The sequence below is a fragment of the Lontra canadensis genome, unplaced genomic scaffold (assembly GCF_010015895.1).
Source record: "Lontra canadensis isolate GAN:19392208 unplaced genomic scaffold, GSC_riverotter_1.0 scaffold10, whole genome shotgun sequence".
NCBI lineage: Eukaryota > Metazoa > Chordata > Mammalia > Carnivora > Mustelidae > Lontra > Lontra canadensis.
In genome coordinates, this window is record NW_022631004.1 from 25,494,677 (window position 1) to 25,509,141 (window position 14,465).

A 14,465-nucleotide genomic window follows, 5' to 3' on the forward strand; every position below is an offset into this window, starting at 1 on the left:
GTAAAACAGAAGTAAAACAACATCCACTTTGTGTAGGTATTGTGGGAATTGAGAGAGAACTTTGAGGAAAGGCACATAGAAATTATTCAATAGATGTTAGCCTTCTTCCGTCCTGAGAATGTATGCAGTCTGAATAAATTACCTAATGATCTATTGTCTATTAATAGATAATAATAATTATCTAGTATCTAACATTCAATAATATAATAATAATAATTATCCATTATCTATAATCTAATAATTATGTTATTAGATTAATTGTATTTCTGCACCTTTGTCCAACAGGCAACTCCAGAGTAGAAGAAAGGATGTTTGTTTCTTTGTTTTATATTTTTTGGTTGCTGTTTTTAGCTAATAGGCCAGAGTCTCAATTCTTCAATAGTTATTCTTCCACTTTTCTTAGCATTTGACAATTCTTCTCGATTTTAATGTTCAGGGCTAGGATTCAGGACTATTGTGTGTAGGAATGGCCCAAAGAAAAGCAATGGAAATTCAGCAAAAACAAAACAGAGGTTGTGGAGAAAGCTAATGAAGAAATTAAAGCCATTAGAATTATCCAGCTGACACAAGGTAGTTTGATGAGGTGAATTCTTCCTCATTTTTAGTTTATTCTCCAACAGAACTTGGTTTGATATCTATTTTAAACAACTTAGTAGTCACCCTAAAAGCAGTATTTCCTTTGTTCTACTGACTCAGAAAGAAGTAACATATTAACTTTCTTCTTAGAGTGAGTACATGAAGTCAAAGGCTCTAAGTACCCCAAGCAGAGAGTAACTCAGGACTGAAGGGTAGTGTCTGTAATTGTTGTTAAGATACTGATATGTAATTTTTAAAAATTTTCATTATTAACATTTAATATATTGGAGGGAGGAGTCAAGATGGTGGAGAAGTAGCAGGCTGAGACGACATCAGGTAGCAGGAGGTCAGCTAGATAGCTTATCAAACCATTCTGAACACCTACAAATCCAACAGGAGATTGAAGAGAAGAAGAGCAGCAATTCTAGAAACAGAAAACCAATCACTTTCTGAAATGTAGGACCAGTGGAGAAGTAAATCCAAAGCGACGCAAAGATAGACCGCGACAGGAGGGGCTAGCTGCCGGCAAGCAGCGGAGCAATGGAGCACGAAATCAGAACTTTTAAAAGTCTGCTCCACTGAAGGACATTATTCCAGAGGCTAAGCCAGGGTGAACCCCATGAGGGGACAGAGTGGCCTCAGGTCCCACAGGATCACAGAAGGATCGGGGGTGTCTGAGTGTCACAGAGCTCACAGATATTAGAGTGGTGAAGCCGGCTACAGAGGCAGAGTCAAGGAGTGAGCTCTCAACTCAGGGTTACCTTAAGTTGTGATCCATGGCACAGGCCACTGCTCTGTGAGCAGGGTCCCCACAAGATCCTGGGACACCCCCCTGGAAAAGCACAGTGATCTACAGGATTTGGAGACTCCAGGTGGGGCTGCATGCCAGGACAGTGATGCTTGGTCACAGGCTGGGTGAGCTCAGAGCACAGCAAGAGGCCAGGGAGATGGGAGTGATTGAGCGCTTTTCTCCTAGGGTACACGGAGGAGTGGGGCCCTGAGCTCTCTGCTCCTCCAGGCCAGAGATTGGGAGGCTGCCATTTTCATTCCCGTCCTCCGGAACTCTACAGAAAGTGTTCAGGGAACAAAAGCTCCCAAAAGCGAACCCAAGCGGGATACTTAGCATGACCCCTGGTAAGGGCGGTGCAATCACGCCTTAGGCAAAGACACTTGAGAATCACTACAATGAGCCACTCCTGCAGAAGATCAACAAGAAATCCAGCCAAGACCAATTTCACTTACGAGGGAGAACACCGGAATTCCAGAGGAGGAGAAAGCAAAGCATGGAATTCATGGCTTTCTCCCCATGATTCTTTAGTCTTGCAAAGTTAATTAATTCTTTTTAATTTTATTTTTTTCTTCTGCTAAATTTTTTTTTGACTTTTACCTTTTTCTGTTAGCATTTTTAACTAGTTTATCTTAACAATACCTTTCATTAAAAAAAAACTTTTTTGAACTTTCATTATTATAGTCATATTTTATCCTCCATTGTATCTAACTTTATTTTTTGTATACACATAGGGTTTTTTCTTCTAAAAAAATTTGGGATACAACTCTAATACATCAAAATATACCCTAAATCTAGCACAGGACTTTGCTCTAGTCTCCAGCCTTAGCAAATTCTCTCTACTTTCTTTTTCTTTATTCTCCCAACCAACTTACCTTATCAACGCTTTTTTTAGAAATTGAAAAAAAATAATTTCATCTTTATAGTCATATTCCATCCCTTCATTATGTTTACCCTTATATATGTTTTTCATTCTTTAAAATTTTGGGAGGTAGTTTCTTCTAACAGACCAAAATACTCCCAAATTAAGTGGGTGACCCTGTTCTATTCACCAGTCTAATATATATATATATTTTTTCCTTTTTTATATTTTTCTTTCTTTTTTTCTTTTCTTTCTTCTTCTTCTTCTTCTTCTTCTTCTTCTTCTTCTTCTTCTTCTTCTTCTTTTTAAAATTTCTTTTTGCCCCCTCTCTTTTCCCCACGATTTGGGGTCTCTTCTGATTTGGTTAAAAGCACATTCTCCTGGGGGTCTTTGCCACCCTTTTAGTATTTTATTCACTCCTTCATATATTCCTATCTGGATAAAATGAGAAGGCAAAAAATCTCACCACAAAAAAAAGAACAAGAAGCAGTACCAAAGGCTGGGGACCTAATCAATATAGACATTGGTAAAACGTCAGATCTAGAGTTCAGAGGTGCTAGCAGGGCTAGCAGGGCTCAAAAAAGGCATGGAAGATATTAGAGAAACCCTGTCTGGAGAAATAAAAGCCCTTTCTGGAGAAATAAAAGAACTAAAATCTAACCAAGTTGAAATAAAAAAAGCTATTAATGAGGTGCAATTAAAAAAATGGAGACTCTTACTGCTAGGATAAATGAGGCAGAAGAGAGAATTAGTGATATAGAAGACCAAATGACAGAGAATAAAGAAGCTGAGCAAAAGAGGGACAAACAACTACTGGACCATGAGGGAAGAATTCAAGAGATAAGTAATACTGTAAGATGAAACAACATTAGAATAATTGGGATTCCAGAAGAAGAAGAAAGAGAGGAGAGCAGAAAGTATACTGGAGCAAATTATTGTAGAGAATTTCCCTATTATGGCAAAGGGAACAATCATCAAAATCCAGGAGGTGAAGAGAACGCCCTCAAAATCAACAAGAAGAGGTCCACACCCCATCATCTAATAGTAAAATTTACAAGTCTTAGCAACAAAGAGAAAATCCTGAAAGCAGCCCAGGACAAAAAGTCTGTAACATACAAGAGTAAAAATATTATATTGGCAGCAGACTTATCCACAGAGACCTGGCAGGCCAGAAAGAGCTGGCATGATATATTCAGAGCACTAAACGAGAAAAACAAGCAGCCAAGAATACTACATCCAGCTAGGCTATCATTGAAAATAGAAGGAGAGATAAAAAGCTTCCAGGACAAACAAAAACTAAAAGAATTTGTAAACACCAAACCAGCTCTACAAGAAATATTGAAAGTGGTCCTCTAAGCAGAGATCCTAAAAATAGTAGATCAGAAAGGAACAGAGACAATATACAGTAGTAATCACCTTACAGGCAATACAGTGGCACTAAATTCATATCTCTCAGTAGTAAATGTAAATGGGCTAAATGCTCCAATCAAAAGACACAGGGTATCAGAATAGATAAAAAAAAAAAAAAAACAACCCATTAATATGCTGTCTGCAAGAAACTCATTTTAGACCCAAAGACACCTTCAGATTTAAAGTGAGGGGGTGGAAAACAATTTACCATGCTAATGGACATCAAAAGAAAGCTGGGATGGCAATCTTTATATCAGATCAATTAGATTTCAAGCCAAAGACTATAATAAGAGATGAGGAAGGACACTATATCATACCCAAAGGTCTGTCCAACAAGAAAATCTAACAATTTTAAATATCTATGCCCCTAACATGGGAGCAGCCAACTATATAAACCAATTAATAACAAAATCAAAGAAACACATCAACAATAATACAATAATAATAGCAGACTTTAACACTGAAATGGACAGATCATACAAGCAAAAGATCAACAAGGAAATAAAGGTCCTAAATGACAGACTGGACCAGATGGACATCACAGATATATTCAAAACATTCCATCCCAAAGCAACAAAATACACATTCTTCTCTAGTGCACATGGAACATTCTCCAGAATAAATCACATCCTGGGTCATAAATCAGGTCTCAGCCAGTATCAAAAGACTGGGATGATTCCCTGCATATTTTCAGACAACAATGCTCTGAAGCTAGAACTCAATCACAAGAGGAAATTTGGAAAGAACCTAAATACATGGAGACTAAAGAGTATCCTTCTAAAGAACGAATGGGTCAACCAGGAAATTAAAGAAGAATTGAAAAAAATTCATGGAAACAAATGATTCAGAAATCATTTTTTTAATTTTTTTGAACCAAAAATGGTTCAAAATCTGTGGGACACAGCAAAGGCAGTCCTGAGAGGAAAATATACAGCTATACAAGCTTTTCTCAAGAAACAAAAAAGGTCTCAAATACTCAAGAAACAAAAAAGGTCTCTAACCCGACACCTAAAGGAGCTGGAGAAAGAACAACAAAGAAAGCCTAAATCCAGCAGGAGAAGAGAAATAATAAAGATCAGAGCAGAAACCAATGAAATAGAAACAAAAAACCAAAACCAAAACCAAAACAAACAAACAAACAAACAAAAAACCAATAGAACAAAGAAACTAGGAGCTGGTTCTTTGAAAGAACTGATAAGATTGATAAACCCCTGGCCAGACTTATCAAAAAGAAAAGAGAAAAGACCCAAATAAATAAAATCATTAATGAAAGAGGAGAGATCACAAACAACACCAAAGAAATACAAACAATTCTAGGAAACCATAAGAGACTCTTATCTCACAGAACAAACTGAGGGTTGCTGGGGGGAGGGTGGGAGGGAGAGGGTGGTGGGGTTATGGACATTGGGGAGGGTATGTGCTATGGTGAATGCTGTGAAGTGTGTAAACCTGGCAATTCACAGACCTGTACCCCTGGGGCTAATAATATATGTTAATAAAAAATTAAAAAATTTAAAAAAAACATATAATGTATTATTTGTTTCAGGAGTACAGGTCTGTGATTCATCAGTCTTACACAATTCATAGTGCTCACCATAGCACATACCCTCCCCAGTGTTCAGCACCCAGCCACCACATCCCTTCCACCCTCCTTCACTTCAGCAACCCTCAGTTTGTTTAATGAGATTAAGAGTCTCTTATGGTTTCTCTCCCTCTCTGGTTTCATCTTGTTTCTTTTTCTTGTTTCATTTTCTCCCCTCTTCCCCTTTGATTCTCTGCCTTTTTTCCAAATTCCACATATTGGTGAAATCATATGATAATTGTCCTTCCCTGATTGACTTATTTCACTTAGCATAATACCCTCTAGTTCCATCTATGTCATTGCAAATGCAAGATTTTATTTTTAATGGCTGCATAATATTCCATTGTATGGATGAGTCGGAATTCAGCTATATATAGGTAACAATAACATGATGAATTCATTTCACTGACAATTTTTACAAAAACTGGAATACTACAGACCAATAAATCTATAAGATATTGAATTATAATAGAACTTACCTTGATCTTAAAAGGTGAAGTATTAAGGTTTTTCTAGTTAGCTTTAGTTCATACAACAATTCTTCTTCATCTGTTTCCTGCAAAACAGTGTTCATCATGTGACTTAAATGTGTGCTCATTTAGTGTGTATTGGGGTGGGGAATGGAGTGGGTGCAGGGGGAAATTAGACTATCAGTCTACCCAGCAGTCCAGTGGTCTGGCTAGGCAAAATGATAAATATAGATTAGGCTGAATTTATGAGGGCAATATATGGAGGATTTTGCTTGTAAGCTACTTTTTAATTAAATTTTTTGATGGGAATTTTTTCTAGTTATAAAAAGAAATTAAAATATATATATTCTCTCCTCACCCAGAGATAACAAGTCATATATCCTTGCCATTCCACCCCTGCCCACAGATCTTTTGTTTATGTATCTTTAACAGTTTGTGGTGTACCATTTTATAGTCTACTTTCTCAAACAGAAGTAAGTTATGACCATGGCCATTTTCCTATTCCAATAAATGTTCCTTTGTAATATGTATTTTATAACTGACAATCACAATGTGAATTTATTTAACCAATATCCAGATCAGAAATTTCAATTGGGGTATTTGCTATAGTTAGACATCATTTCTTGGTTGGCAACATGGAAAAAATGTTTAATAAATGCTGCAAGATAACCCTGAAGAAGGCAAGCACAAAATTAGAATTTCACTAGAAATTTATAGTCGTTCTTATTTTCTTGCCTTAGATATTAACATTAATGAAATGATAACTTATTGTTACAAACTTTTCTTTAATGACCATCAAAAGTGATATTTTTCTTCTGTTTAGCTTATTTTGTTTACATATTTATATATGAATTCCTAACATATCCTTTAAATATTTTCTTTTGTTATATTTTATTTCCTTCTGATTATGAATTATTTATAATTTAAATATTCACAGTTACTAGTCATTTTTCTAGCACATTTCTTCAGTTTATTGTTCACCCATGTATTCAATAGCTGTTATTCAGGCACAGTGATAATATGGAAAATACAATTATGCACAATATAGAGGTCACTGCCCTTATGAAAACCACAGCTTGGCAAAGAAGAAAATCAAACAAATGTAATTGAGTATTATAAACATCATGATAGGGGCTCCTGGATGGTTCAGATGGTTAAATGTCTGCTTTCAGCTCAGGTCATGATCCTGGGGTCTTGGAATTGAGTCCTGCATCACGCTCCCTGCTAAGTGGGGAGCCTGCTTCTCCCTCTGCCTCTCTCTCTCTCTCTGTCTCTCATGAATAAAAAATAAAATCTTTAAAAAAATAAACATCATAATAGGAGAAATGCAATGACTATGTGAAGGAGGAATAGGAGGCAGAGAACAGAGCAAGCAAAGGTCCTGAGATAGAAAGGAGCTTGACATATTGAGAAGCCCAGAAAAATTCAAGGAGGCTGGAGAATCAAGTGTAAATTGAATAAATATGAGAAATGAAAAGGTAGGAAGGAGCCAAATCATGTACAGACCAGTTAGTCACTGAAGAAGATTTGGACTTCATCCTAAGAGCAAAGAGAAGAAAAAGGGCTAGGCAAAAAATACAGAAGTAGGTACGATACTTTTTGGTTGGCTTACCTATTACAGATAATGTATCAGCAAAAATCACAACTGTAGGCAGGAAAAACATTTAAAGTCTGTTGATGGGATATAAGTCACTTGGGCAAGGGAGTGGAAGCAGGGAAAAAGGAGAGTAGAAAATTTCAAAGGATATTTACATGTTAGAATTCACAAAATTTAATGATTTTTTTTTTATTGGGGAGACAAAAGAGAGGAGTAAAGACTTCCCTTAGGTGGTGCCTGAGAGGTTCAGTTGGTTCAGTGTCCCACTCTTGACTTCGCTTAGGTCATGATCTCAACTTGTGAGACTGAGCCCCATGTGTGGCTCTGCACCAGACATGGAGCCTGCTTAGGATTCGCTCTCTCTCTCTCTACCCCCACCATTCTCTTCCCCCCTCCAATAATAATAATAATAACAGTAATAATTTGCTCAGTCTTCTGGTTTGTTTAAACTATGCTATTGAAAGGAGGGTCTTCTGTAGAAAGGCAACTTTGAGGGAGGGAGAGGGGAGTTTTGTGTTTGTTGAATGTGAGTTGTGCATTGATTTGGGCAATTTTTGGACTGAAAGTTTAACATAAAATTAGGACTTCATTATAAACACATAAATCACAGTGGGAAGGCAAGAACCTAGGTGCTTACTTAGATAAAAAGGGTTGAATCCTGTTTACATCATGATGAACTCTACTTGCTGTTGTGTGTGAGTAACAGTGGTATAATGGGACTGTAAAATTTGAATGTGTGATTATGGGTTTCCTATTTGTTAATATTCAGACACAGTTGTTAATATTGTCAGATGTGACATTCTTGTTAATCTTGTCATTAATATTATTTGTATATAAATAGAATTTTTAACTTTGTGTTTTATTTTAGAATTTTATTTATTTTATTTAATTTTAAAATTGTTTTTATTTAGAATCATTTTAGAGTTAAAGAAAAGTTGGAAAGATAATACAGAGCATTCCCATGTATTCCCCAACTCAGGGTTCCATATTGTTAACATCATACATTACTATAGTGTACTTGTCATAACTCATGATTCAAAACTGACATTACCAATTAAATTATACACTTATCCAGATTTTCTTTGTTTTTGTCTAATGTCCTTTCACTGTCTTAGGATCCCATCCAGGACACCACATCACATTCAGTTGTCATGCCTCCTGTCATGACTCTCTACACTATGGCAGCTTCTCTGACTTTCCTTATTTTTTGACAACCTTGACAGTTTTGAGGAGTATTGATCACGTATTTTACAGATTGCTCCTTAATTAAGTTTTTTTTCCCAATATGTTTCTCATTCCCAGCCTGGAATTATGGGGATTTGAGAGAAAACAACAAAATAAGGTGCCGTTTTCACACATCATATTAAGAGTACATACTATCAATATGACTTATTACTGAATATGATTACTGATTACCTTGATCACCTGGCTGAGGTAGCATTTGTCAGCCTTTCTCCACTGTAAGTTTACACTCTTCTCCATTTTACTGGTCCTCTCTTCCCCATTCTAATCTTTGGAAGGGTCTATGCATAGGCCATGCTTAAAGGGTGGGGAGTCATTCTCCACCTCCTAGGAAGGAGACTGTCTACATCAATTTTTTTAATTCTTATGTGTGGAGGATTTGTCTATTCTTCCCCATTTATTTATTCAATTATTTATTTATACCACTATGACTTCATAGGTATTAACTTATATTTTATTATAGCCCAAAACTACATTAATAATTTTGTCCTCAAATTGTCCCTTCTTTGGCTATTGGGAGCTCCTTCATTTGGCTCCTATGTTCTTTTGACATCCTCCCATCAATGCAAGTTTGGGTTGTTTGTTTGTTTGCTTGAGAACTTCCTTACTTTCTGGTATAGAAGATACTCCAAAGACATCTTGTATATTTCCTGCCCCAGTCCAGTATCCTTTTGTATATTCATAATGAAATTGATGTCTTGATTTGCACAATGGTGACAGAGGGCTGGTTTGGCCCTCTTCAATGAGTACCAAACTTCAACCAATAAAAGTTTTTTCTTTTTTTTTTTAATTGAAGTATAGTTGACATGCAATGTTATATGAATACAAGGCTTAAGAAGTAGTCAAGGATAAAGGAATTGGAGATCAAGAGAAAACATTTTTTGCAAGGAGATTACTACAGAAAAATAGACATTATCTTCAAATGATAGCAGATAAAGAGTTGCTTTTTCATTATCTTAAGCTATGGGAAAGACATCTCAGTGGGAACATTTGGAAAGCTGAAATGTGTCTTGCTGTGACTGAGGAACCTAACAAATGAGAACCTGGAAGGCTTGTCTCTTCTAGTGGTGGAGGAAAGAAAAGTAGTTGCACTGGGAAAAGTTTGCCCTCTCAAAGAGTGTTGGGGCAAAGTGGCAGCCACTATTCTCCATGGATGAAGTTAGAAAGCTCAGGCCCACAAAGCAAGTGCCTGGTAATAAATATCTAAGAACAGTCCTTGAATATCTTCTATAGTAGTGGAATTGAAAATTACCTTACTTTGAAGCTTGTTTCTCATTATATGTATTACATATTGTCTGCATAAACATTTGTTTCTTTTGAAAATAAAATTATAAATATTTGCATTTTAATACCTGAATAGACACTATTCTAAGCTACAGGCCAGATATGTTCCCATGAAAGTTGTCCAACTTTGCTGCCGAATCTGTAAGGCAAGTAAACCTGCATATTACATCACTGGGAAAGAAAAATACTCAGAGATTATATTCCATAGGCACCAGCTCAGAACAAATAAGGTTGCCTTAAATCAGCCCAGAAAGCTGTTAGTGGAAATCCTCACATAAACTGGAAAATTTTGTATGGCACACTCTAAAATCCAAATTTTACTCCATCTTGTTTCCTAATCCATCATAAGTTTGCTTCCTCCCCAACATCTCCCCTGCCCTACCCCAAGCGCATGCTGTAAACTGAGTGAGAGTTTTCAGAAAATTCGATACTCCTCTCTTGTTTGCTTCTGATTGGAGCCAGATGTTGCTTTCTGCATATCCTGTGAAAGTAATAAATCATATTTATTAAATCAAAGTGTGTACCTGTATGTCATAATCATGGATGTGCCAAACATCTCGCTTCTGCCTCAGAGGAAGCCTTTTAGGATAGACCACTTCTTGACCTTCTACTCCAAGGATTGCCTTTTCTACAAGGAAACATTTAAGGGGGAAAATAGATCAGGCATTAACATTCACACACAGTAACTGGATAAAAATTATTCTCATAGAGTTGACTTGCTCCCAGTTAGCAGCCATGTACAACATCACTATGAAGGAGCAACCCCACATAACAGGTAAGGAAAATGAGACTGATATTTCCAAATTAGGAAAATGTGAGTAAAATTGGAAAACAAGCCAAAAAAATTAGGTCTTAAAGCTTCTTCCATCTTTCCACTTTGTTCTGCAGTTACCACCTTCAACATCTTAATCTCCTCATGCCTGTCTCTGGATTCTGCCATCTGTCAAAGCCTTCACTGGAAGAGATTGTTTCAGTGTAAATTACCCATTTTATCTCCCAGGTACATTTGTATTTGAAATATTAATTCTCCTAGCTAACTCAAGTCTCTCCCTTGTTATTAGAATTTAGGTACTCTTGAATCAGTGCTATGTAGTTTTCACAGGTGGTGGTCGTCTGGGCATGAGGCCTGACTACCTCACTGGAGAGTGATATAGAAGAAAGACCACATGATTTTAGAATCTGCTATTATGTGAGTCAAAGTTTTACCAGTTTATTAGCAGTCTGTCCATAAATACCATATCTATTCTCTCTGATCTATAGATATTATTCTCAGTTGCTTTATCTATAAAGTAGAGATAATAACTTATGCTTGTACACATGTACACAGTGGTTAATGGCTAGCGCAGTGTTTCTACTCTGCAGATATTCAGAAATGCCTACTCCTTCCTCCTTCTCACTGTAAATCAGAGTAAGACCACTAAAGTATTTCATAGAATCATAGAATCTCAATCTTAGCCATAACTAGTCCAAGTCCTATGCTATGTCCTCAGCAAAATCATCAATGGGTTTTAACATTGTTTTTTTTTTTAAATCATTTATCACTTAAACTTTGTGACTAAAGAGACATTACCTCATAGCCTAGTAAGAAAAGCCTGAGAAAAAGAGTAACACATACCTTTAATCTGAGAAATGAGTATGATCATGAAAAGCAAACTCCTGGGAAACATTCTGCACAATTCTGGTGGAAGAAGGGGCACAGGTGCTTGAGAAAAGATGTGTGTGACTCCCTGCCCTTGCTTCCACAGCAGGGTCAAAGAACCCAACAGACAGGTAGGCAGTTTTAATCCAGCATGAGGAAGTGTTCCTTGCTTGTGTTGCATCATTTGTGAGGTGCTTGAGGCTAAAACCTGGAGGGTGGACATCGTGTACTAATTAAAGGCATCACTGATGTGCTGTGGTGGAGGTGGCTAGACAGAGATCCCTACTTTGTGCCTGATACGAATATAATTCTTGGTGTACTAAAAATTCAGAAGTGAAAAAAATCATGTATGTCTTAGAAAAAATATTGAAGAAGTTTATAGAATCTTTGGTTGAGGAAAGTGCATGTGAAGAATGCCATGTGTAGAAACAATAAAAGAAAATTTGGTAAAAAGTAGATAGAAATACTGAGAACTTATTTTTTTCCAGCTAAATAAAAGCCTGTGCCCTGTGGGGCAGAGACATAATGGCCTTTCAAAAGCCATAAAAACACACAATAGTCATCCATATTCCATCTGCACCCTCCACACCCACTCTGATAAAAGAACCCAGAGTCCTGAACCAAGGGAAAATAACTTGATTTCCTCCCAAAGTTTTATTGAGCTCTAACTGACATAATGCTCTGTGTAAATTTAAGGTGAGTGGCATGGTGACTTAACTTACTCATATCATTAAGTCATATCACAGTAAGTTTAATTAAAAATCCATCATCTCCTACAGATTAAAAAAAAAGAAGAAAAAGAACTTTGTGATGAGAACTCTTAAGATCTACTCTCTTAATTTGCAAATATACCATACAGCTGTGTTCACTATAATTATCATGTTTTACATTATATCCCTAGTACATATTTATCTTATCTTTATCTTATAAACTGTAAGTTTGCATCTTCTGGCCACCTTCATCCAAACTTATTTATGAAAACATATTTATGCCATAAATCACATATAAATTTAAATTAAAAGACAAACTCCAGAAATGTATGCAACATATATAATAAAAGGGAAAGGTAACTATTCCTGTAATATAGAATTCTTTCAAATCAACACAAAAAATAAAACAGTAATAGGTAAATGTGAAAAGGACCTGTAAAATCCCATCTGTATGTCTGGGATCTCTTTTTATTTTAGAAGAGCTCTCCCATTACCAATATAATCCCTTCTCTGTGTTTGGTATTGTCTCTTTGACCCCTACCTCACATTATTGTTTATCCCTCTAGTAGTCCCCTAAACTGAAAAAAAACTATGATAACTAGAAGCTTTCTTTTGATATTTAAATAAATTCAAGTGTCCCCCTTTCAAAAAAATCCTACCCTCAATACTATAGTCCATAGGCCCTTATCATCACCTTATTTTTCATTGCCTTCTCAGTTAAACTTTTCACCAAGTTCATCTTTACTTCTTGTAGCAATTTTCTCCCCTCCAGCTCATTCTGACACGTTGTACTCTGGCATCTGCCTCCATTATTCTGCTGATATAACTGACTAATGTTACCAATAATTTCACAATTTCTACATCCAATTGATATTTTGGTTCTTTATGTTGTTTGCTCTCTTAACAACATTTGGCACTGTTGACCATAACTTTCCCCTTGAAATATCCTATTTATCTCCCTTGACAGTCTTCCTAACATCTTCCTAGCTCTCTGGTTACTTGTGGGCATATATTCTTTTATCCAACCTTTAAATTTTGAAGTTCCTCAAGATATTATCCTATACCTATGCTTGTTGCAAATCCATCTCATCTTCAGTTATGGGTTCATTATCATCTCTCTACTATGCCTCACATTTATACTTCTAGCCACCTGAGTTATGGACCTTTACAGCCAACTCTCTACTCAACATCCTCATTGGGAGGGCTCAAAGCCCCTGCAAACTCAAGAAGTTGCAAAACTTGTTCTCTGTCTTTATTAATGATGTCAATATCCATTCCACATTGCAAGCCTGAAACCCAGTAGTCGTCATCAATATCCCTCATGATCAACCCATCACTATGTTTATATTACCTTCTAAAAAATGCCCTGACCTCTTTTCTCCAGATTTTATGCCTCCATCTTACTTAGTCCAAGTTCCTATCAACTTTCTTTGGCTACACTCCAACAAGTCTGATCTTTTCAAAGTACAAATCTGATCATGTCATGTGCCTATTGAAAACGCTTCAACAGTTTGTCATTGGTGTTAGGATTAAGATTCACTTGGATTTAAAACCTCAAAAGATAAATTGCCTGCTGGTTTTTAACTCTGTGACTTTGGGCAAAGTATCAAATATTTCTGTACTTCTGTTTCCTCATCTATAAAATGGACACTGGGCATGATAACATGTATTACATAGGGATAGTATGAGTATTAAACTACTCTGTGCTGAAAGGCAATCTTACATTACACGGTTCATTTACTCATCAATTCTCTTAGTTGACTATTTCATATTCTCTTTTCTCTCCTCAAATCTCAAATCTCCCTTTATTTACTCTTAACTGATCACCATGTTTTCTACTTCATTGAGAAACAGAGAAATCACCAAAAGAAAGAAATCTCACCTTCTCCCATGATCACATCTACCACACTACCAAGATGTGTGCCAATACACTAGTTCTCCCCTGTTTCTATGGTTGGACTGCCCATGCCTATAAGGTCTAGCCACCATTAATATATGGATTCCATTCCTTCTTCGCCCTCCAATGTCATCACTCTGGCAATTGTTCTCTTTTGTTACTCCATCATCTGAATTGTATATTTGTAAACATGCTGTCATTTTTGTCCACCTTTTAAAAAAGTACCTCTCCTTTTACATCACTGTCTCCTCCATCCAGCTACTGTCCCATTCTTGACTTCTTTTAAGAGTACACTTCTTGAGAGATGAGTGTACAGTTTGTCTTCAGTTCCTCTCTTCCCATTTACTCTTGAAACTGCCTCAATCAGACTTTTTATCCTTCATTCAACAAAACACTTCCCCTCAATGCT

At 36.4% G+C, this 14,465-nt stretch overlaps 1 protein-coding gene across 1 annotated transcript in view; it reads right to left on the reverse strand.

Moving 5' to 3' along the window:
• The window catches only part of ADAM7 (ADAM metallopeptidase domain 7), an 81,673-nt gene extending 70,001 nt beyond the window's left edge, over nucleotides 1–11,672 (reverse strand). The window contains exons 1-3 of the mRNA XM_032855902.1: nucleotides 11,426–11,672; nucleotides 10,335–10,438; nucleotides 5,697–5,773 (exon numbers count right to left, since the gene is read on the reverse strand). Of these exons, the coding sequence (XP_032711793.1) occupies nucleotides 5,697–5,773; nucleotides 10,335–10,438; nucleotides 11,426–11,672 (428 nt within the window). The remainder of the gene's footprint in view (nucleotides 1–5,696; nucleotides 5,774–10,334; nucleotides 10,439–11,425) is intronic.
• Nucleotides 11,673–14,465: the final 2,793 nt, after the last annotated feature.